Consider the following 25427-nt stretch of genomic DNA (forward strand, 5'->3'; position numbering starts at 1 on the left):
ATAAAGGGATCACATGAGGCAATTCTTGTTTCTTCTGACAACTTTTTTTGTCAAATTCAGGCTCCATATTCAAAATAATAAAATTGTTAAGATGTCTCTTCCATCTAAACTACTTCTGGGTTTCCCAGATGGCCACAGGGAAAACTAACTTGCTCCCTCAACTTGTAAAAGAAGGGAAACTAGACATCATTAGGTCTGCTTGGCATTCTCCAGATTTTTAATCAGCTCAACACTTTATGAGTGCTTTCCTGTTATCAAGTCTCCCATATGTGAAAAACTAGCAAATAAAAAAATCCAATCTCCCTAAACTAATTACATACAAGATATTAGTACTACGAATATGTTTTGGCAACTGGTTACTTTTCGTGTTGGACAGCAGCACATTTGTGTTCATTTACAGACTGTCATGCTAACTGTTAACAAAGGTAATCCTTTTAAAAAAAAAAAAAGGATCTGTTTCTAGATTTAAATATGCTCAGTTGGGGACAACTATAACATATAACTTAGGGGACAAGGTAGAGGACCCTGGGGATTTGACCAAGTCCTCACTCACTTTAGAAAATGATCTTATTCACAAGGCAACCACTGACAGTCCGTATGGGATGATGACATATTGCATGTGAGCGAAGGACTGCAGCCTGTTTCAACCCGACAGACTGGTCACTACAGGAACCAGAGCCAGGCCATCCTCCCCTCCATAGGTGATTTCTGCTTTTCTCTTACGTGCCAAAGGTTGCTACAAGCTACAGATCAGAAAGGAAGGCTTCTGAAGAAATATCAGAAGAGCCTTAGGCAAGAAAGAACCACATTCTTGAACAGCTTCACGGGTACAAGACTCTCAGTAAGGATGACCTTGACCCGTCGGCAGACATACATCTGTCTGTCAGGATGTACCAAGGAACCGTGTCTGGATTTCCAGGACACTGTGTCTAAAGAAAGCACTGTCGTAAAACAGACTGCTTAACCCAAGTTCAGGAAAAAGCAATCATCTAAACTGGTATGAAGTCATTTCATTGTGGATAATGTTCTATTTTTACTTTTTTTACCACTCTAATTTTAATAGCCATATAAGAAAAATCCTTTTCTTTCTTTTCGATCTAGTTCTAAGCTTCAATTCAACCGTTTTATAGCTTAACAATATCCTAACTCAGGCGAAACATTCATTCAATGGCATCTTGTTCCAGTGCACCTCTTAGAATTCAGAAAATAAAAGTATTATAAAAATTACTACTACAAGTTACAAGCTAACATATTATCAGGTAAACTTAAAAATGATTACGTAGGAAAAAATGACACACTGACCCTTACCTATAAATTACTAAAAACAATAGTTGAATATTATGAAAAGTGTCTCTAAACTGCTTTACTTTTTATAATTATGCTATTTATATACATTCACTAAAAACTGCTTTCCTTCCACCAGGATATACTGGAATAACTCAAATACCATGTCAAAAAGTCTCATTTACTTCATAAGCTCAGCCTACAAGAAAGGACCAGGGACTGAGTCTCACACATGGAAACTGGCCAGTTACTTGCTTTCATACCTACAGAATCCCAGCCTCACAGGTGGGAGAGATGTCACTGAATGGCGACAAACTTGTGCAAAGAGGAGGGGGTGACCTGGATGGTTTCTGGGCTCTGAACTTGAGCGACAAGGTGACAAAAACCCAAATCCAAAGCAAGCAAACCAACAAAAATCCCTCTGTGGCACATAAAAGTAAATTCCAATCCTAAGGGCCTCAAGGCCTCAGGCGAAGTCAACCTTTTAAGCCTTAGTGTCAGATCCTGGTTTTGCTGACCACGCCGGAGGAAGACGTGGTGTGGGAGCCTTTGTAAACAGAGTGTTAAATTAATGATGCTGGATCACAAAATTGCTGAGCAAACTTCCATGGTCAAATCCCTGTCCTTCCAGACAGGGACCTGAGCTCAAGGAGGACGTGTGGAAGGAGGCTGGCTCTGTGCCCTGCATCCTTGTAAACACAGCACATCCCACGGTCAGGAGAGGAAAAACAACACGAAACGCCACACTCCCAAGATAAACCACAAAAACGAGGGTCCCGGAGACACATAAACCCTCGAGCACTTTCTGCAAGTTACAGAAATCTCTAGCAGAGCAACACTATCCCTGACTTTCTGCAATGCCGATGACTGAACATGTCCTAACTTTTGCAGACATGATCATCTTGTGATAAAATTGCTATTTTTCCGCCCCAGGGAGACTAATCGTAAACTGGTAACCTTAACAATGTTGTGGGCTTTTCTCCTTCACTTATATATCTGGGGTGGGTTTCTTTGTTTTGTTTTGTGTTTGTTTGTTTTTTCTGAAATCTGACTTCATGACAACTTCTTTGCAAATAAGCTTTTCCTTTTTAAATGGTTTAGTCTCTGGCTCCCTTTCACAAAGGGAAAGAAGAAAACCCTCTGAACAAATCCCAGGAGCCACAATGGAGATACGCCGCCCCATCATTCCTAATGGCCTACATAACCAGGTTTACGTGCCCATGCACCCCTAAAACACACGCACTGTGCTACCCTCCTATAGACTTCCTTCCGAAGAAAGTGCTGTTACAAAATCTGGTGCCTCCCAAACACAACTCCCCCAACTGTCCCAGCAGATCACTCACCTTGACCGAGTTGTCTTGGCTAGAGGTAGCAAGAATGTGCTCGATGTCTGGGTGCCAGTCCAGGCCATGGATTTTGGAGAGGTGGGCTGCGAGGTACTCCACAGCGGTGCTGGGTTTCTACAACAGGATCAGCACTGAGTGTTGTCAGTTCACAAATCACTCGTTGAGTGTCTACCACGTAACAGTACTACCAGATCCTCTGTCTACCCCTAAGAAACTCCACTTTGTTTTGCTTAAAACAAACAAACATGCAACAACAACAAAAAAGACCTATCCAGCTCTCCAGCATGCTTGGCACATATGCCTGTGAGCCGGACTTCTTTCCATTCCTGCCCCTTGTGTGGCTTTAATGAAGGACACAAGGCGGTGTGTGCTCTTCCCCCGAGGAGGACAGACTGCAGAGCTGCCCCCCCCCACCCCACCTCCTTGCTATCACTCAAGGAGAGGGGCTGTGACATGTAAACAGACCTGCCCCCCACAATCCTGGGGGTAAACCCACCAAACTTAAAGTAATTGAGCACCAAGACCCCAAAAGAGAACAAACACACATTGCAAAAGGAAACAATACGTGATTAATAAGGTTATATAAAACAAGCAAAGGCAGAAGGAAACCTCAGAAATACACATTAAAATAACATTTTATGGGGCGCCCTAGGTGGCTTAGTCAGTTAAGGGTCCGGCATTGGCTCAGGTCATGATCTCCCAGTTCATGGGTCTGAGCCCCGTGTTGGGCTCTGTGCTGACAGCTTGGAGCCTGGGGCCTGCTTCATATTTTCTCTCTCTCTCTTTCTCTCTCTCTCTGCCCATCCCTTGCTTGTGCTTTGTCTCTCTCTCAAAAATAAAAAAAACATTTTAAAAAATTAAAATAAAATAAGATTTTACTAAGCTATCAAATTAGAAGATGTTTGTAAGTAACACTCAATGCTGATGAGGCTGCATTTGTCACTGCTACTATTTATACAAAATAGCACAACCTTTTGGCAAAAAACTGACAATTTTTATCAAGCAACTTAAAATTTTCCTTTTTTAAGAGAATACCCCATTTCACAAAAAGCTTTAGATAACAAAAGACATTCATCTTGGTGTTCTCGGACTACCAGAAAACCAGAAACAACACATACAGTAAGTGGGGAATAATTAAATTTTAGAGTCGATTATAGTATAGCTGTCTGATCCAATACGATGTAGCCACTAAGTGTTCTACTTAGGGATTACAGCACAGGGAAAATGCATCTGTTGTAACATTAAATGAAAAAAGTACAGGGCCGCCTGGGTGGCTCAGTCAGCGGAGCATCCAACTTCAGCTCACGTCATGATCTCACAGTCCATGAGTCCGAGCCCCGCATCAGGCTACCGGCTGTCAGCGCAGAGCCTGCTTTGGATCCCCTGTCCCCCTTCTCTCTGCCCCTCCCCAGCTCATGCTCCGTCTCTCAAAAATAAAAATGAACATTAAAAAAATAGAAAGTATATATGACTATGTACGTGGCATGATTAACCAATATTTGAAAAAGCATAAGAAGGAGCACCTAGGTGGCTCCGTAGGTTGAGTGTCTGACTCTTGGTTTCAGCTCAGGGCATGATCTCATGTTTCATGGCATTGAGCCCCACGTCAGGCTCCACACTGACAGTGTTGGGCCTGCTTTGGATTGTCTCTCCCTTTTCTGCCCCTACCCCTGCTCACACTTGTTCTCTAGGATAAATAAACATTTAAAAAAAAAAAAAAAAGCATAAAAAAAGACCAAAATGTTAGCATTTGTCTCTGAGTAATAGGTCTACAAATGGTTATTATTTTCCCTTTTACATTTTCTACAAAGAGCATCTATCACTTCTATAATTAGTGTTGGTCTATGAGGTCTCCAGAACCAGCCTCCCTGAGTTCAAATCTTGACAACATACCATGCGTCAGTTTACCTATCTGTAGAATGGGGATAAAAACAGTACTTCCTTTAAAGGCTAGTTAGATAAAGAGTTCTTAGAACAATGCCTGTCCATAATAAACGGTTAGCAAATGTTACTATTATGAGTCATCTGGGTGCTTGAATGAAATCCAACATCACCACTACTACTGTACTTTTTGAAGGCTCTGACGCCTGGAGCCATCAGGGCTGCTTTGACATGGGAAAGTGCCAGAGAAGTAGGAACATGCAGTAACTTGTAGTAAAGTAACAATCCATTTGAGCAAAACTTTTAAGTATTAATAGAAAAAAAAAGGTTAAAACCCTTTAAACAGAGGAGATAAAATGGACGAGGGAAGTCAGGACTGTTAATGGAACAGTCGGAAGACTAGAAATGAATAGTTTGGCAGTCGATTTCTGCCAGATAAAGAACACTACTAGTTTTCCAATACCAGTTTGGAAAACAAGTACTGACAGGGTTTATGGCTAAATACCAAATGGTTTATTTTGCCTAAGGCCTGAAAACAGTCTAATGCAAGTATATATGCCCTACAAATTAACCAAATATTTTACTTAAGCCATTTACTATGTTTAAGTGCCATGCTAATGATGAAAGGAATAAAACCAGTCACCGATTTAAGAAATAAAGAGAGGGGCGAACGGGCTATTACCCGACTGGATGAAGGGACAGAGACAAAAACTAGAAGATGCACCTGGCCACCTCTACTTATAAAGTCACCTTCTCCCCTGAGAGCCACCTAAGGCAGAGGGCTTTGCTGGCACCCAGTGCAGCAGACTCCGCGTCTCAGCTTCCTCTCCTTCTCCTCTCCCCAACTACATGACCAACTCCCTGCCATGAGGGAAGGGATGAGGCTGCTGGGGCCAGGCTGACACTGGACGGTCAGCATCCAGGCTGACGGTCTCAGGAAAACGACAAGTGGGTGCTCCCCAGAGGCTGAGGAGCTCTAGCCTCCAGTTCCAGAAAGCAGGCAGCAGTAGGGCAGCCCAGATCTCACAGAAGTCGACTGCTCTGTCCATTACTACCCAATCATCCGGCAGGTAAGTATGTGGGGGCCTTTCCCCAAGTCCTTGTTCTCTCTGATGCCAACAACCTGAACTCCCCAGACTCTCCATGGCGGCAGCTGTCCGGGACCCTGCCCCTCAGGTACCGGGGCTGTGCAGGGAGAATCTGTGCTCTGCAGGCTCTTCTGAGGCTGACAGGACAGCCAGACGTCTAAGGTAGGATCTGAGCATGCTCTGTACCTCGCCACAGTGATTTATACCAGAAATACTCAGGATGGAATATGTCCCAGGAACAACTAGTTCGCACTTCGCAATCTGGGTCAGGGATAAGAAGCCTGCTGACCATTCTACAACAGCGTCTGGTCCCTAGGCCCGACCTCCTCCGTGGTCCACTCCCTATGATTATCTTCGTTTTGAAGACAAGGTAACTGAGGCTTGGAGTAGTGCAGTGGCTCACCTGACATAACTAGGAGGCAGCAAAATGGGGCTCTCACCTAGGTGTGGTCCAGTTTGTTTTCTTAACCACTGATCATAATCTTCTCTATCTTCCTTCAACGCCAATTTGATCAGGAAGCAAATGTCATCTGGTACTGTGATCTTAAAATGCCCATTTGCCACACTGCACAGGGCACCCTGGCCTCTCAACACAAGTCCTGCTATCACAACAGCCTCTTCATTCCTGTGAGGGACTAAAGACCAACTGGGGCGGAGGGGGGGAAGAGACTACTCACCCGCTTGTCCCATATCCGCACATCCCCATCATGACTGGTGGCGAGGCAATTAGCATTTTTTTTATTCCACTTGACCTGTGAGGCACCCGCTGGAAAGAAAAATCAGGGGAAGGAAGCTGCTGCCGTCAAGTCCTCTGGGACCAGAGCGGAGCGTGTCCAGGGGAGCTGGGTAATGAGTTCCGGCCGACTGAGAACAGAACCCTTCAAGTTTCTAGGACAGCACCACCTCCACCATTAAAGAGAAAATGAAGCCAAAAAATAAATGAATTAACACAGTGGAACACGATCAGAGGCACCTAATTGAGGAAATACTGACTCAGGAAGAAAGTCTACAGGTTACCTCGGCGCAGAAGCAGCAGGGAGACAGTTTCTCATGGGTAGCACTTGAGCTCAGCTCTGGTGGCTGCTGACAGACTACTCGTCACACAACCTGGCGCTTCCACCCAGACAGGCCTCGGCTCGGTGCCTGCTCCTTCCCACTCACTTCCTCACCTCCTTACCTATTAACCAGGCAGTCTTGGAGAAACAAAGGTTTCCTCGGCTGAAGAATAAGCCCCCGTGTTGCTCGATTCTGCCCTCTGAAGGGTATGGGCACCCACCCCCTCCTGCGCTCTCTTCCCCCAAAAGCGGCTACACGTGGCCCTTGGCCCTGCATTAGGTCAGGGAAAGGGAACGTCGCTGGCACTGTGAACTGGGTCCTCTCCACACTCTACCAACACAAAGAAGTAACAACAATAACAAGGGAACTATTTAAGAGAGGAGGTGTAGCGTAAGATGCCAGAGGGACTGAGGTCTGAGGAAAACCAGGACCTATCAGCACTTCTAGTGGACTCTTAAAAATCACCCAGTTGGAGTGCCTGGGTGGCTCATTGCTTTAGCACCCCACTCTTGATCTCAGCTCAGGTCATAATCCTACAGTTCATGAGTTCAAGCCCTGCATCGGGCTACTCGCTGATAGCACAGAGCCTGCTTGGGAATCTGTCTCTCCCTCTCTCTGCTCCTCCCCTGCTTTCTCTCACTCTCTGTCTCAAGATAAATAAACTTTAAAAAAGAAAATAACTAAGTTAATTAAGCTAAACCAGAACAACACAACAGTTCTCCTTCCCATCTTTTCTAGTCTTCACTCAGACAACACATAATATTTCTCCCTCTGGGGGGCCGTTTATTAATGGGGACGCCATAGTGGATCCAGGGCTTTGGAAAGCAAACTGAACCTCAAGGTCTAGAGTGACAGAGCGAGGACTGAGAATCTGTTAGGAAACAGAGTTAGTGTCCAAAAATTACCTTTGCTTGGTTTTGGGGACAGTATTTGTTTGTTTGTTGTGTTTTTTGCCTGAGACACAGGGCATCTTAAATCACCTAAGAATGAGTGTGGAGATCCCTAGAGGAGGAAGGTGGTACACTACTTAAGAGACACGGCTTCTTAGCAAGAACAGGTATCAGCTAAAGGAGAAGGTAAGAAGAGCCTGACCCATTTCCTCACGACAGAATTACTCAGACTTCCAAAAAAATCTACTTTCCCCAATGCAGGGGACCACCGGACCATGAAGCCTTCCACAGGGTTCTGGGAACCCCTTAATTCAACCGGCTTTACTAGGATCATGACAACAGAGTCAAACAGATCCCAGACCACAGGTGTTCTCAGACAGAGAATACTCTGGAATACACACATGCTCTTGCTTACTCCCTACCCTGAAGATATAAACAGTGAGCTCATGGAGGGATAGGAACCATGGCCCCCAGGAAGCAATACTAGCCGAGGCTGAACCTCTCAGTGATGGTAGATCAAGCAGCTCATGAAAACCCACAACCTCTCATTTGCCTCTTTTCTCCCGAGGCAGCTTTGCTACCACTGAGAAATCTCACTGAGGTGCAAAAAAGAAAGAAGTCTCCCTACCTCTATTCTTTAGAGGGCTTAGTACAGAAAAGAAAGCAATCAGAACGAATGCGTTGAAAAAAACCTTTCTTTTTGGAGCTCCTCTAAAACCAATCTAACTTAGAAACCTCCAAGTAGAAGCAACAGAATCCCAGGAGAGCAACTGAGGCATTTATAGACCATTTGTATTTTCATTCAGTTGGATGTCTTCTGCCACCATGTCTGTGGGTCAGCATATACCTCAGACCGTAACTGCCTAAAGGCTGGGGGGGGGGGGGGTTTAGTAAGGTGGGGGTTGATCAACAGATCAGCACAAATGCTGACCTTGGGCTACAGCACTGAACAAAACATATGTGGTCCCTAACTTCACAGAACAGATAATCCACCTGTTTAATACAGTTGTGATGCTCAACCTCTTTAAATGATGAGGCGTGGAAATACGGGGAAAAAAAGAATCATGTAAATCATGTAAATCATTTTGGAGCAAATACCACATATGAATTCAAATGTAACAAAAAGATACAAAGGAGCAGGATTTAAGAGATAGATGATGAATGTTTTTAACAAGTATACTAAAACACAATACTGATGACTGACCTTCATTGCTGTGATAAACCAGTTCTGTGCCCAAATTCTCCTCTGAGGAATTAGTGGAAATACCCCACAATGGACCCAAAACACAATTCTAGAAACAGTCTATTTCAACGGAGCAAAGAGAAGAGGTAGACCAGAAAGTAGTTTCAAAGTTTCAGTGTACCCATATTACATGATGACACGGGGACCCAATCAGCATAATCTAGATTCTGGGGAAACTGCAGGGCAAACCACCTGGTTTCTTCAATAAATAAACCTCAGGAGAAGAAAAACAAACCAAAAAAGGAGAGGGAGAAGAAACCTACCAATTACAAAAGGTGAGAATTCCATCAACCATTTATAAGTATGTTCTCTATTTGGATTTTGATTTAACTAATTTGTAAAAAAACAAAACAACAACTGAGACTCTTAGGGGAAATTCAAATACTGCTTAAATATTTGATATTAAAGAGCCACCATTAACATTTTTAGGTCCGTTTGTAGTATTGTGGTTACATTTCCATAGAGGATTCTCCTCTTGTAGAAGTATTACTTACTGAAATATTTGTTGAGGAAATGATATGACACTGACATACTTCAAAATAATTCCAAAGGAGATGGGGGTGGGGGGCAGGGCAGTGGGCAAGGGTAAAGATGAAATAAGACTAGCTGGACAGGCACAACTGTGGAAGCTGGGTCATGAACACAAGGCAGTTTGTCTTCTTCTATTTTTTATAGGTATTTGAAATTTTCCACAAAAGTTAAAAGTTTAGGGGCACCTGGGTGGTTCAGTCAGTTAAGCGTCTGACTTCAGCTCAGGTCATGATCTCACCGCTCGTGAGTTCAAGCCCCGCACTGGGCTCTGTGCTGACAGCTCAGCGCCTGGAGCCTGTTTCAGATTCTGTCTCCTCTTCTCTCTGCCCCTCCCTGACTCATGCTCTCTTTCCCTTTCTCTATCTCTGTCTCAAAAATAAACATTAAAAAAATTTTTTTAATAAATAAAAAGTTTGAAAACAAACTATTTCGGCTCCCATCCTTGAACCCTTAAATAAGCTCCTGAGCACACTCAGCAGTCCTGAGAGCAGCCTAAAGCAAGCCCCTTGCAATGAGGCACTTATAATCCCGCCCAGCAGGAGCCAGGTGTGGGGCAGGGGACAGTCCCCATGGGAGCAGGGGAAGTATCCACTCACCTACAGCAGACAGCGCAACGGTAGGCTTCCTTGTGTCCCTGAAATAGAAAAGTCAGAAATCAAATGCCCAATTCATAGGCCACCATCCACCTGTACTTTTCACCCTGTGCACACCTTTCTCCACTCTGCTTCCAGTGGGTACCTGGAGCTCAGAGGGAACGTGAGGGCCTTAGAAACAAGTGTAAAGGGAGGCCTGTCTCCCTTAGGGGACAAACTTTCTCAGCTACTTCCACTTAGGGGACAAACTTTCTCAGCTACTTCCACTGAGGATGAGTCTGAATTTCAAATCACATAGTTGCAGCCACAGAAAACAAACTCTATGATTCAGCACGGCTGGCGTGACCCTGATTGTAGGGGTGGAGGAAGCCGAAAGAAGCCCCTCCTGGTGTCATTTCTCCTAGTGGCAATGAAGGGACAGTCACGGAGGCATAACTCAGCAAGAACCTTCCCAGTAGCACTTCAAAGGTGAAGTCAAAAAGCTACTGCAATAGTCCCAGTCGCTAACAGGTGGAAACCGAGGTGTCCACCGACAGATGAGTAGATCGACAAAATGTGGTCCAGCCGTACAATGGACTATTAGCCAGCCTTCTGACAGAAGGAAATCCTGTCACACGTGACAACATGGATGAACCTTGAGGACATGATGTTAAGTCAAGTAAGTCAGTCACAAAAAGACAAATACTGCATGACTCCTCTCCCACTTGTCAGAAGAATCTAAAGTAGCCAAAACCATAGAAACAGAAAGTGGGAAGGTGCTTAATGAGGAGAGTGTTAGCCTGAGAGGAGAAAGTTCTAGGGATATGATGCACAACAATGTGAATATATTTAACTGAACCATACACTTAAAAATGGCGAAGATGGTGTATTTTATGTTTTGAGTTTTTCGACCACAACTAAGAATAAAAACAAAAGAAAACCCTACTCCTGGATACAATGGGAGACTCCTGGAGAGAGAGATACTCCTGGGGTCACCACAAAGCCGGAGGGCAATTTCTCCACCAAATGGTAAAGTGACAGAACGCAGCGCCAACCCAGGGCTGGGGGGCCGGACGGCCAATCTGTGGCTCGGGCTTACTAACCCAGAAACTCTGAAAAGGAATCATCTGTTCAGCATCTTTTAATCCTTAAATTATAAAACCAATGATTTCATGTAAATGAGGAATACTCTAACCTTGCCTCTAACTCCCTGGGGTTTTATTTAAAAGCGCCTCCCTCCCATTTCCCCCGGGTTTTGTGCTCTGTCCCCACTCGGGCGCTGCCGTTAGACTGACGCCACTGAGGCACTTCCCTGAGGGGATGCATATGAAATCCACTGCGCACACCCTCTCGGACTCCCTTTCCCCGGTCTGTCCACCTCTTGGTGCCAACCACCACCGAGCCACTGCCATTTGGGTGCGGAGCAGTCCGCTGACGGGAGAGGGGGTCCCATCGGGGGACTCTACACACCATGCCCTCTGGTTAGTCACCTTGAATTGTTATGGCAGAGGGAGCCATACTCTACAAAGGGAGAAGGGGGACAGACGACATGCCAGGCCCTAGGCTCGGGGCTCCTTCCCTCTTCACCTCCTGAAGGGGAACCCTGAGAGGTGGCTCTCAGCCGCACGGGGGACTGAAGCCTCACAAGGAGCAAAGCAGATGTGTCTCGTAGCACCGCCTGCTGCAGCAGATGCGTGTCTGTGCCCATCACAACTCCCCACTGTCATCTGCCACTTCAGTTAAGCTTCAGCCTGACTTTCAAATGCCAGCACCTGTGTCCCTCTACACAAGGGATTTCCCTGGCTGCTGAAGCCTGCTTTGCAAACCTCTGTGACAGGCCCGAAGTGCCAGGGAAGGGAGGACCCGGGCGCAGCCTGCCACCAGCAACTGACAGGGGATGACGCCCCCACTTCCTGAGCCCTCGAGGGTGGGACACCTCTGAAGAGTTCTGTACTAGCACCTAGCAGTCCCCACTAGGAATAAGCTCCATGTGCTCAGGGTGCCACCCGGGGGGACAGCGTGCCCTCCGTCTGCAGCCTTCCCAGCCCCACCTCTCCTCCCACCGGCACCTCTGTCACCCCCTCAACAGCGTCTTCCAACGCATGCTCATCTCGGGGTCTACGCCCAGGGGAAGCCAAACTAAGACAGCTGGTCTCCAAAACAAAGGTCTCAGATCATCCCCCAACCCAGCGGTTTGGCCTTTTAATTGTTCTTACTTGATATCCCAAATGTAGATGTACGTGTCCACAGAGCTGGTAACCAGGAAATCTGGCTCAAACACTGCCCAGTCCAAGTCGCTGGGAACATGAGAAATAAACAGAACAACAAAGAGAAAAAAAATTCAGAGTTCAGTTCCAAAGCACTAGCAGATTTCGTTTCTAGTGGCTTCAGAGTCACCATTAATGGTCCTCCTTAACATGATGTAGGCTAGAAATCTCCAAACTTCTTTGGGAATGAACAAGACTTAACTGAGCTCTGAAGAAAACTTGTAGGTCCTTTACCCTGTCATCACCAGCTATACAATCACCTGCCCCCCTCCCTCCCAAAATGGAGGATTTCAACTTCAAACACACACACACACACACACACACACACACACACACACACACACACACACACACCAAGGCAAAAACATTACATAATTTTTAACTTGTAGTTTTCTAAACCAGATTCAACCACAGGTACCTCGAGTAAAACGAACATCTCTCAAAGCAGTGGCAAACCACCATGTTGCCACGCAGCTTTCAGGAAGGGTAAGACCTCCCTACTCACGTCCTCCCTCCTAGAAAGGCAGTTACTGCGCAGTTAACACAGGCCAGACATCTGGCCTTTCCCAGTACTTCCGGGTCAGCTCCCCCACTCCTGCACTCCCTGCTGCTACTTCCTAGGATGAGTGTTCTCTGCCCAGAAATAGTGACCCAAGGACAAGATGGATCAAGGAACACTCCAGAAGGCCATGGGCGGGAGGCAGCTGTGCCCCACAGCCAAGCATAGGGCTGCGTCCTGCTGTCTGTGCTCCCGCGCACTGGCGAACATAAGCTGAGGATTCTGCTGGCATAACTGCGTCTCCCTCCCGTGGCAAAAATCAGCTCTAATTCTTCACTCCAGACTAGGCTGTCTGAGTGTCTTCTGGAACTGAGGTTAGCAGTTACATGAATGCTGGTTCCTAAATACTGGCTGATCCTTACTGTGAGAGCCACCGTTTCAGTGAACACTGAGGGCCTAGCAGTCACCCGGGGCCAATGTAGCACAGAGGGTCAAGTTGTGGAAGGAGGACAGAGCCTTCATGTCACTTCCCAAGGGACTATGACAAAGTGAGACAGGCCACGAGCTGTGGAGGGCTGGTGCCTACCTGATTACACGAGTGTGGCCTTGTAAGGTTGTGCCAACTTCCCCACTGCCATCTTTCCACTTATAAAGGTCGACCCGTTGGTTACTCTGAAAAGAAACAAGGGGAAGAAGGCAGCCAGTCCCACACCCGAACACATGCTCTCACCCCCATCTGCCCAGGGCTGAGAAGAGGAAGCCATGCAGGAACCAATCTGCATGGCAGAGACCCTACAGGCTGACTTGCTCACAAAGCCATCAGAAATGAGTACAATTAGGATCTCCTGGGGTGGCTCAGTCGGTTAAGCATCCAACATCAGCTCAGGTCATGATCCCAGTTTTAAGTTCAAGCCCCACATCGAGTTCTGTGCTGACAGCTCAGAGCCTGGAGCCTCCTTCCGATTCTGTGTCTTCCTCCGTCTCTGACCCTCCCCCACTCATGCTCTGTCTCTCTCTTTCTCTCTCAAAAATAATAAACATTTAAAAATATTAAAAAAAAAAAAAAAAAAAAAAGGGGCACCTGGGTGGCTTAGTCGGTTAAGCGTCCGACTTTCACTTAGGTCATGATCTCGCAGTTCGTGGGTTCGAGCCCCGCGGTGGGCTCTGTGCTGACTGCCAGCTCAGAGCCTGGAGCCTGTTTCAGTCTGTGACTCCCTCTCTCTCTGACCCTCCCCTGCTCACACTGTCTCTCTCTCTCTCTCTCTCCCAGAAATAAATAAAACATTTAAAAATATATATATTAAAAAAAAAAGAGTACAATTAATATGTGAGCCAATCTGAGCTCAGCACATAGGACTACAAATTTCCAAACTGCAGGGCAGTGCTATCTTCAAAGTGAATCTACCCTGAGTGGCTGCAGCTAAACTGAAGCCACAGAGGCACTACCTGAGTAGTACCTGAGTGATGGCTTATGGAGATGCACCCCTCACCCCTCCCCTATTGCCCCCCCACCCCTGGCTGCTAGGACCACTCCCAACTCTGAGCATCACACACCCATCTCTCCAGCTGCTGTCACACTAGATGCTTTCAGCTCACCCTCTCTACTTATCAAAAGCCCAGAGTCCATCCATAACACTTTAAAAAACACATATACACAAGAAAACAAAACCACTATCAAAGGGGTATCCTAGAAAGCAAAATTATACAAGACTCCTTGAAATATGCCTATACTGAATTTATTATTTTTTTTCTTAATGTTTATTTTTAGAGAGAGAGATTCAGAGAGAAAGGGAGACAGAGGATCTGAAGCAGGCTCTGTGATGACAGCCCAGAGCCTGATGTGGGGCTTGAACTCACATACCATGAGATCATGACCTGAGATGAAGTTGGTCGCTTAACCAACTGAGCTACTCAGGTGCGCCTAATACTGAATTTCTCTTCTTTTCTTTTTTTTAGTATTTTTAAAAACTTTTTTTTAATGTTTTATTTATTTTTGAGAGAGATATAGAGACAGCATTGTGCAAGGGAGGGTCAGAGAGAGAGGGAGATAGAGAATCTGAAACAGGCTTCAGGCTCTGAGCTAGCTGTCAGCACAGAGCCCGATGCGGGGCTCAAACCCACGAACCGTGAGATCGTGACTTGAGCTGAAGTCAGACACTTAACAGACTGAGCCACCCAGGCACCCCTATTATTTTTGAGAGAAAGACACAGCACGAGCAGGAGATGGGTAAAGAGAGACAGAGACACAGAATCTGAAGCAGGCTCCAGGTTCTGATCTGTTAGCACAGAGCCCAACCTGGGGTTCAAACCCACAAACCATGAGATCATGACCTAAGCTGAAGTCAGATGCCTAACCAACTGAGCCACCCAGGCATCCCTATACTGAATTTCTTAAAGGGTTAGGCATAAAGATCTAGGAAAGACTGACCAGGAAAAAACACACTCCAATGGGGAAAGGAGGAAAGAAAAAGCTATATTTCACTGAAACAAGCAGCCAGCAGAATATCTAAATATCATGAGCTTATGAAACATACCAAAAGTGAATAAAGAAAGATGGCAACAGACTGATTACTGATACACAGGCTATCTAATAATTTCTGAACTGATAATATAGATGCAAATCTATTAATATCTATATATTACTAGACTGATTTTCATTTTAGCTCAGAGATGGACAGATGTAGAAAGTTCTGAGGTTTTTATCCAGAAATGCCAGTTTCCAATTCTAAATAGGTTCCTAGTCAAAGGTTAGGATTCAAAACAGCTTCCAATGGGAACAGGAGTAAAAAGAAAAGTCCCCCCCATCTTATAAAAATATCTGCTGTCATTGCTAGAGGGTCTGCTAATACCAGTCTACGTCCTAGGAATCTTTCTGTTTTTATAAATTTTTTTAAATTTTATTTACTTTAAAGAGAGAGACAAAGCACAAGTGGAGGAGAGGGTCAGACAGAGGGAGAGGGAGGGAGAGAGATAGAAAGAATCATTAAAAAATTTTTTTAATCTTTATTTATTTTTGAGAGAGAGAGAGAGCGAGCGAGCATGAGCAGGGGAGGGGCAGAGAGAGAGAGACAGAGAATCTGAAGCAGGCTCCAGGCTCTGAGCTGTCAGCACAGAGCCTGACACGGCGCTCAAACTCACGGACCACAAGATTATGACCTGAGCTGAAGTCGGATGCTTAACCAACTGAGCCACCCTAGGTGCCCGGAGAGAGAGAGAGAGAGAGAGAGAGAGAGAGAGAGAGAGAGAGAGAGAGAAAGCTTAAGCAGGCTCCATACTCAGCACAGAGCCCAACATGGGGCTCAATCCCACAACCCTGGGACCATGACCTAAACCAAAATCAACAGTTGGACACTCAACCAACTGAGCCACCCAGGAGTCCTACTGTACTTTGAATCTTAAGAAACCTGCCCTCTGCTCTGTCACACAACGCTGTACAGAGCGGGTCATCACCCATGTTAGAAGTGAGGCAGCTGAGGCTCAGAAAGTCAGGAGAGTACTAAAGATAAAATAGTGAGTATCAAAACTAGGACCTGACCTCACATATGCCTAACTCCAAAGCTCTTTCTCCTAAGAAAGGCTGCCTTCCAACCAAGAACAACAAAAGAAAAAAAAATCAATAAATTGAATTCTATCAAAATCAAGCCTTTTATATATCAAAGGACATTATTAATAAAGTGAAAGACAATCAATAGAATTAGAGACATACTTGCAAATCATATCTCTGGTAAGAGTCTAGTATCAAGAATATATAAAGAACGCTGACAACTCAGCAGCAAAAAGACATAAAACCCAATTTCAAAATGAGCAAAGGATTTGCATAGATATCTCTCAAAAAAAGATACACAAATTGCCCACAGGCACATGAAAAGATGCTCAACATCATTAGTCATTAGGGAAATGCAAATCAAAACCACAGTACGATACCACTTTCTCCCACTAGGATGGCTATACTTTAAAAATAAAAATAAAAAAAAAACAGGAAAACAATGATTTTGGTGAGAATGCGGATAAACTGGAACACTGCTGGTAGGACTATAAAACAACTCAGCTACTGTAGAAAAGTCTGATGGTTTTTCAAAAAGTTAAACACAGGCTTACCCTGCAATTCCACTCCAAAGTACATACCCAAAACAACTGAAAACACGTACTGAAGAAAGTACAGTTACACACCTGTCCACTTCCACCTTACTGACAAAAGCCAGCCCAAACGTCCATCAGAGAATGAACGATTAAACAAAACATGGTATAGTCATACAATGGAATATTATTCAGCCATAAAAAAAAAAGAGTAAAGCACAGATACATGCTACAGCAGACACAAAAGGTCACGTATTCTACGTTTCCATTTATATGAAATATCCAGAACAGATAAATCCACAGAGACAGAACACAGACTGGTGGCTGTCAGGGGCTGTGGGGAGGGGCATAGGGAGAAACCGCTTCGTGGTAGAGAGTAAAGTTTTACTCTGGAGTGATGGAAATGTTTGGAAACTAGAGAAGGGCAGGGGCTGTGTAACGTGTGAATGTAAATAACATTAAACTGTCTACTTTAAAATGACTGTCCAAAGGAAAAAAAAGGCTATCTCACCGTTCGTAAACAAATGCAATGTTAATCCACTTAGGCCAACTACTGACTGGTTAGCCTAAATCAGTTCCCAATCAGCGGCAATTTTGCTTCCCTGGGACATTTAATAACATCTAGAGACATTTTCAGTTGTCATGGTGATGGGAATGGCGAAGATGCTACTGGGATTAGGTAGGTAGGAGCCAGGGATGCTGCTTTGTCTCTTACAGTGCACAGGACAGATCTTGCTACAAAGAATTATCTGGCCTGAGAGGTCACTGGAGCCCAGGTCTAGGACCCCTGGACCAAACAATCAGGGGCTGAGGATGAGAGAGGAACAAAACTCCTAAGGTGTAAGCCAACACAAAGAGCATTTTTTCCTAACTCACAGGAAAGGGGTTCGGGAATGGGAAAGCAGTAGACTGGCCCTAACTTCTCCTTCAGAACAGCCCCCCAAACCAGTTCAACCTCAGATGTCCATGGTGAGAGTCACAAAGATTCTTTGTTTGTTTATTTACTCATTTAGAGACAGAGCACAATCAAGGTAGGGGTAGAGAGAGGGAGAGAGAATCCCAAGCAGGCTCCACACTGTCAGAGCGTGACACAGGGCTTGAACCCATGAACTGTGAGACAGTGACCTGAGCTGAAATCAAGAGTCAGACACTCAACCAAATGAGCCACCCAGACACCCCAGACAGTCAGATTCTATTTTGGAAATGACGGGAAAGAGCAGTTTTTTGTTCCTTCTAAAGCTGACAACGTTGCTTTTCTTTCTTTTTCTCAGGTGCTTCCCTCTCACAGACTGTCATTTCTGATAAGAATGGAGCCAGACAGCACTGTGAATGCTTGCATCCCCTGGATGATAAGAAGTGTTCTTTAAATACTGTTCTTCCAGCTCAGTGCAAAGGAGCCAAAGGTTTAGATCTCTAATTCTAGGAGAGTAGAATGCTGGTGTAGAATCTGATGAGATATCAGAGACGATCTAGCCTAGATCTTTCTTTCTGTCATGAATCCCTTGAAAAAACAATAAAATGTATACATCTTTTCCCTGGAAGAAATCACATATAAAAAGACACATATAATATCAGGAGGTTAGCCAATCTAATGAATCCCAGTCAAGAAAGGACCCCTTCCTGGGGCACCTGGGTGGCTCAGTCAGTTAAGCACCTGACTCTTGGTTTCAGCTCAGGTCATGATCTCACAAGCCACTGTGTCGGGCTCCGTGATGATAGTGTGGAGCCTGCTTAGGATTCTGTTTCTCTTCCTCTCTCTCTGCTCCTCCCCAACTTGTTCTCCCTCTATCTCTCTCTCAAAATAAATAAATAAATAAACTTTTAAAAACAGAAGGATTCCATTCAAGTGAAAGGGTGTATGGAGTCTTCTGATCCCTCTGAAAGCAGTGAAGGTCAGAGTCACTGTCCAGTTACATTCCTGTCAGTGGAAACCAGTTCTTATAACACACAGAAGTGGAGGCATCTACTCATTTCCCTTTCAAAATCTGGATCCTCAGAAACACAAGATCTGACACCGATGGTACCAGCAGCTCTGTTCGTATATAGATACACACCATATGTGCATGTATACATATGTGTCTTTAATTTGCCTCTATCTTCCTTTTAGAACCATCCACATGTCTTTTCTGCCTGAGAAATGAGAGTTACGTTCTCTTCTCTACATAGAACATAGACCGACCAGCCTCGGCTCACACTTTAACAGCCTTTTCCTGTACTCCTTAAATGGCTCACCGAAGCTGCAAAATAGTGTGCGAAGCTGTCGTGAGGATTCCACTGCACAGCTCCAATGTCCCACTTGCTCTGGCGAGAGATCTTTCGGTGACCTTCGAAAGGGGCATCTAGATTAACGATGTATAAGAATCGGCGGCTAGGAAAACAACATCAACATTATGACAATATAATAGCATTAGCATTAAGACAGAAAAGCACATTTGGAATTACATATGGTTTACAGCCAGTGCTCAAAATATCCCCAGATTTATATGACATTTATCTACTCTGAAAGGCATACAAGTGGCAGGTGGAATTCAAGGTGACAGTTCACCAAGCAGGAGCCACGTCCCTGCGAGAGCCTGTCTCCAGAGATGGGCTTCCCGACTGGATCCTTGGGAGTCTGACATCTTCCCACCAGCTTCAGCTCCAAGCCCACTCCACTCTGGCCTTTCCCAATCGCTCAGCTGGGGGTAGTTCTGGTGCCCACACAACTCCCCCTGTGCAGTTTGCACTGTGGAGGCAGCCCTGATCCCCACAGTACAACTACCGATGGTAAGGCTCTGGTCCTGGACCCAGTGAGCGGAGCACGGAACATGTCTTCAGTGTCTGTATGTCCTTCCTCACCAGGCACAATGCTTTGCATTCAGTAAATGTGTGTTAAACCTATCACTTATCACGTAGCCAAAAATCCTGGAGAAAATCTCAAATTCCCTTGCAAGTTGACTACCTGGCAAAGGCAATTAAATTAAGTCTATTGGGAGGGAAATAGTAACCAATAAAATGATCATGAAAATAACGTATTAAGGGCTAATGATGTTCAAGGTGCCAATCAATATAAAGGATCTGAAAACAGGAATGTCCCGTGTTTGCCTATTTTCCCTGTGTTTTAAGTGAAAAATCCTTGGTGTGTGAATCAACATCTCGACAGCCATTAATCAGCTGTTGTTCGAGAGCACTCCAAGCCCCCAGGCATCAAGGAGAACAGGTGGGCTCAATGGTGAAGAAAAAGATTAATAGTCCCTGCTCAGAAGAGATGGGAAATGCAAGTTAACACAGCATGTAAACATCTAGCAGAAACCCTAGAAGAGAAGGCTGGGGAGAAGAAAGAAAGCACAGGTAAGACAAAGTCACAGAATTTCCAGAACTGCTGGACAGAACAAAGATCTAGAATCTCTGACCTCCTCTGAAGGAATCACTTGATTCTGCAGCAGGCAGGCTGGCATCTTCCTCTTAGTATGAAAAACAGGGAAAGGCTGAGAGCTGTAAACAGGGGGCATGCGTGAACAGGGGAGCTCAGGGACATTAAAGAGCAAATGCACAGCAGCAGGAAAAAAGTGGGTGCTTCAGGATAAACATGCCTGACTGAACATACGTTTTATCTTTATTCTCCCCTGAAGACCCACAAAAGTCAGAGTAAAAATATAAAACACAGAAACCCACAAAGACAAAGAAAATGAGAGAGGAAATGAAAAGCAAACAGACAAATGGTACTCGATCAAAAGACAGCAAACACCCAAGGGCCTGCAGCAGGGATGTGAATGATAGACAAGGCCGCCTCAGGAGCCAGAGGCATCAGCCTGCAGCAGGGGGAGAGCGAGGCCTGCAAAACCAAAGGCAGGACAGAACAGGAACTGTCTGAAAGGGGACTAAGGAGAGCAGTTTGTGCGCACCTCACAGAGCCGGGTGACCACCTCTCCTTCACCCCGGCCTTAGACAAACTACTTCAGAGGAGCCCCAGGCCTGGGACAAACGGCTGCTAGCGTGGGAATATGAGGAGCTGTGCTCAAAACAGGGCAGGAAGTGGAATGTGAGACCCTCAGGCCTCTTCCCCTACGGCTGATCTGTAGTCTTCACACAATGACCAGTGACAAAAGGATTCTTCTCAGGGGAAAATGACCAGCCCAAGAAAAAGACAAAAGCAATCAAGTAACAACATGGAACCCGGAACCCAGGAGGTAATGACATCTGGGCACCCTCCAAAAAAAGGCCTGGTTCCCACATGACCTCCTTCCAAAGAACCCCACTGTCACACATGTAAACTGATCACTCTTCGACAGTTAACCGAGAGCCAGGTATCAGTCACAAAGGAAATCTGAAAGACAGGGACCAACACAATCAAAAGACAAAAAAAGAAATGGGTAGTGCCGAGGAAAGAAGAAACCTATAATTAACATTGTCAGAGAGGGAAAAGAAAATGAGGTGAAGAACGGAGAACAGGAAGGAGCTCCTGGAAATGAAAAGCACAGGTGGCATAAAGAAATCTGACAGAAGAGTAGAAAGTTAAAGCTGAAGGAAACTCTCAGAACACAAAACAAAAAGGACCAAAAGAGAATCCACATAGGATATGCAACATGGACGAATAGCTCCAGAAAGAATGAGGGAAGGAAATAGGAGGAAATTACCAAAGACACAACGCAGGAAAACTTCTCCAAACTGGAAGACACAGACTTTCCAGATTGAAAGGGCCTTCCAACAGTGCTAAAAATTACACGGGGTCTTAATCTGAATGGGAATCACATGGGTGTATATATTGGTAAATTTACTAGAGCTGTTCACTCAAGTACATTCTTCCCTGTACATATTTTCAAGTTCAGTATAAGAAAACAAAATGGTGAACCTTCAAGATCATGCTGAAAAATAAAAAAGGTATGTACCTAAGAACACACCAAAACAGGTGTTGATTTCCAGTGACATAATCCATTCTCTCCTCAGATGCTACAAATGATAATGTCCACAACAGTGAATGCAGAGAAGTCTAACATTTGAGACAGAGTTATTCCTTAGCACTTGAGGGTTTTTTTTTTTAAATGTTTATTTACTTTTGAGAGAGAGAGAAAGTGCAAGCAGGGAAGGGCAGAGAGAGAAGAGGGCAAAGGATCTGAAGCAGGCTCTCAGTAGAGAACCCAATACAGGGCTCAAACCCATGAACTGTGAGATCATGACCTGAGCCAAAGCTGGATGCTTAACCAACTAAGCTACTCAGGTGCTCAGTATTTTGTGGGTTGTTAACAATAGCTACATGATGCCAAGTGTATGTCTATTTGTTTAGATAAAACAAATAATGATACTAAAAAAAAGAAAAAAAAGACGAGACCCCTTTAAGTGTCCAGCACAATGAATGAAAAAAAGACACACCAAAGCAGTCACGGTGAAAATTTCACACAGTTGGAGATAAAAGGAACACTGGAAACAAAGACAGCATTTTAAAGCTTCCAAACAGAAAAAATAGGCCACATACAAAGTCCAGAATCAGAATGGTATAGGACCTCTCAAAATTACTCTAGGAATCCCAAATACTGATTCAACCCAACAATTGTTATATAACCATATTGGAAAGAGAGGGAAATAAGGTACTCACAGAGCAAAGTAAAAGTGCTAAATCCTCATCTATTTTAAGAAGTCAATTTTTAATATCTGGACAAATCAAGATAACAGTATTCGTGTATTATTTGGAAAAATGGAGGCAACCTCAGAGAAACAGCTAAAAGAGTCTCAAATAGTTGCTTCTAATGAGTGGGATCGGGGTGGGGAAAAGGTGAGGTAGGATTCTGCTGTCTGACAATATAATCCTGTAATGCTATTTGACCTTTTCAACTAGGTATAGGTATTTCCTTGATTTGAAAAAAAAGAAAAAGGTTTAAAAATGGTATAGGAAATGAGTAATATATTTCCCAAACCATTGGCTTGCATACCTTAAATGGGTAAATTGCATGGTCTGTGAATTATGTCTCACTAAAGCTTTTTTTTTTTAAGTGACTGCAGAGGGGGCAGTAAAGAAACATACCAATTTTTCTTTATTTATGTATCCAGTGTGACACAAGCAAATGGTATTGATAACTGTCTCTGGGGATGGGGTCAACGAGAGGAGGGAAACTTACTTCCCAGTGTAAAGCCTTTTGAATTATTTAAATGTTTGCTATGGTTTTTTTTAATTAAAAAAAATTTTTTAATGTTTTATTTATTTCTGAGAGAGACGGCGTGAGCAGGGGAGGGTCAAAGAGAGGAGACACAGAATCTGAAACAGGCTCCAGGCTCTGAGCTGGCTGTCAGCACAGAGCCTGACGTGGGGCTTGAACCCACGCACCGCAAGATCATGACCTGAGCCGAAGTCGGGCGCCCAACCGACTGAGCCACCCAGGCGCCCCTGCTATGCTTTTTCTAAGGTAAATTAAAATATGATTTCAAAAAAATAAAATACGATTTCAGAATAAAATAATGAAACAGAAACTAGGTCATTATTTAGAAGTGGGTTCATAAACAAGTAAGGTAATGAAAACACTGCAGACTTAGAGATGTGGTGAGTAAGAAAGGGGAGGAGGCCTCAGACCATTAAATGGCATTATACTGGTACAATGGCAGAGTGATTAGCAAATGCTAGGATGGCCCTTAGTTGCCAGAATCTTAGGAATACTGGGCTGGAAAACACTACAGAAATTATGTAGTTCTATTTCTTCATAATGAAATCAAATTTCTTCACAAGAAAACCAAAGTCCAGGAGACCAACTGGATAAATGTCCAGGGGCTCATCATAATTAACGGCATTGCCAAACTAGAACTTGATCCTGTGAGACCATACCAGATGGAGCCCTTCTGCAGGGTCCGTGGCCCAGGTAAGTCCCTGGCTGGCAGATATTATCAGATCTCTACAGTGGATGCTTTTACTCCCTTCTGGGCAATAAACAGAAAATTGCAATTCCAAGACCAAACTCTCAGACACTCAAATTTCAAGGGAATGTTATCACTTACATGTTAGGGCAGAGACAAAAATAAACTGCAAGTAAGCCCTGTTAAGTACCCCTGAGGTCACTAGGATAGCAGAACTAAACCCTACGACCACAATCCTTAAAGATAAAGAGCATTTTCCAACTTCCCAGAAACCTCTCGATTTGCCATTTGTTCCCAGAAATTGCGGCAGAGGAACAGTGTGGGCTCACTTACCCGGAGAGCACAGCATGCTGCCCCAGACAGTCCACGGACATTGCGGTCGCCTGTGACAGAGAACACAGATTCAGTCCTGCCAGCAGAGCCAGCTCAGGCTGAAGAAGACAAGTGGGTGGTCACCTCTGGGGCCCCCTCTTCTCGTGGCCCAGGTAAGTCCCCCGCTGGCAGGTATTATCAGGTCTCTACAGTGGATGCTTTTATTCCCTTCTAATCCTCAACCAGATCTCATACTCACCTTCCTTGATAGGGCAGATGCTATCCGTTCCCTGACAACGGGATTGCATACAAGCAAGCTGGCGTGTTCTAAATTGTGGAGACATAATCTTAGAACTCTTAGAGAATCTAACTAGCTTGGAGCTAACAGAGCTGCTAAGAGCCCCTTCCAAGCAAAACCTAGCCTGGGACATCACACACACACACACACCCCTACCTCACCCCACATTACCCCCATGCCTTTCCAAAGGGCATGGACTTCTCCTCCAAGCCAAATGGTAAGTGGTACTATTCAAACACCACTCATGCTGAATCCATGGTCACCATCTAGTTACTGAGATGCTCAGTTGCTGTTTAATCTTGAGATTTCTAGCACCTTCTATGATTTCCATTTCCCAGGTCTCCCAGTTCCTAGGGAGCACCATCTTTTCAGGACCACACTGAATCAAATGAATTTTCATTCAGGCTGAAGCATGAGGCTGACTTAAATCATGGCAGTTACAGCTCTAAATTCTCTTATTCAAACAAGTCCAAATCCTGCCGCATTCTCAGGACACTAGTGCTCACTCTTATATACCCTCAAGAAATATGTCAGGTAACGTTGGGGACAAGAAACCAGAGTGCTCTCACTGAAGGCTAAAAAGTGATTGTTATGCATCCTTCATCTCACTGGAGTCATGAGCAGAGAATAGTCCAGCTGGAAAGGCAGGCAGTGAAATGAGATGCAATTTCCACACACTTCTGAACAATTTATAGATTAAAAGTATGAAAGCAGGCAAGATGGTACCTCCAACCAGGGGTAGTACAATCTTTCCAGGGGGTGTGTGGTAGGCAGAATCCCAAGGTGGACCCAACATTCTGGGCCCCTGCTGTACACACACATTCTCCTCGTTATTCAAACGTTACCCTAGGTGCTACTGTGAAGGGATTTAGCTGATGCTATTGAGGTTCCAAATCAGTTGACCTTAAGATAAAGCGACCTGAAACAACCCAAATGTCCAAACAAAACGTGGTGTACGCATACAATGGCATACGTAATATTGTATGGATGAACCTTGAAAATATTATGCTAGCACTCTCCACAATAGCTAAAACATGGAAAGAGCCTAAGTGTCCATCAACAGATGAATGGATCAAGAAGATGTGGTTTATCTATACCATGGAATACTACGTGGCAATGAGAAACAATGAAATCTGGCCATGTGTAGCAACATGGATGGACCTTGAGGGTGTTATGCTGAGTGAAATAAGTCAGGCAGAGAAGGACAAATATCATATGTTTGCATGTATAGGAGGATTAGGAGGAACTTGACGGAGGAACAAGG

The 25427-nt window shown here is 44.6% G+C and overlaps 1 protein-coding gene and 1 long non-coding RNA gene across 5 annotated transcripts in view; one reads left to right on the forward strand and one right to left on the reverse strand.

Moving 5' to 3' along the window:
- Positions 1-25427, reverse strand: part of WDR59 (WD repeat domain 59) — an 89295-nt gene that overhangs the window by 46360 nt on the left and 17508 nt on the right. For 3 of the 4 annotated variants that reach the window (XM_039256450.1, XM_039256449.1, XM_039256453.1), the window contains exons 2-8: positions 23887-23936; positions 18967-19102; positions 13244-13329; positions 12108-12188; positions 9916-9953; positions 6277-6365; positions 2628-2744 (exon numbers count right to left, since the gene is read on the reverse strand). In XM_039256450.1, the coding sequence (XP_039112381.1) occupies positions 2628-2744; positions 6277-6365; positions 9916-9953; positions 12108-12188; positions 13244-13329; positions 18967-19102; positions 23887-23936 (597 nt within the window). The remainder of the gene's footprint in view (positions 1-2627; positions 2745-6276; positions 6366-9915; positions 9954-12107; positions 12189-13243; positions 13330-18966; positions 19103-23886; positions 23937-25427) is intronic. The other variant, XM_039256451.1, reaches the window with a different exon arrangement.
- Positions 24269-25427, forward strand: part of LOC120248201 — a 12325-nt gene continuing 11166 nt past the window's right edge. Inside the window, exon 1 of the long non-coding RNA XR_005532520.1 lies at positions 24269-24380. This is a non-coding gene — a long non-coding RNA (uncharacterized LOC120248201). The remainder of the gene's footprint in view (positions 24381-25427) is intronic.

The sequence above is a fragment of the Hyaena hyaena genome, unplaced genomic scaffold (assembly GCF_003009895.1).
Source record: "Hyaena hyaena isolate Hyena2069 unplaced genomic scaffold, ASM300989v1 scaffold_584, whole genome shotgun sequence".
NCBI lineage: Eukaryota > Metazoa > Chordata > Mammalia > Carnivora > Hyaenidae > Hyaena > Hyaena hyaena.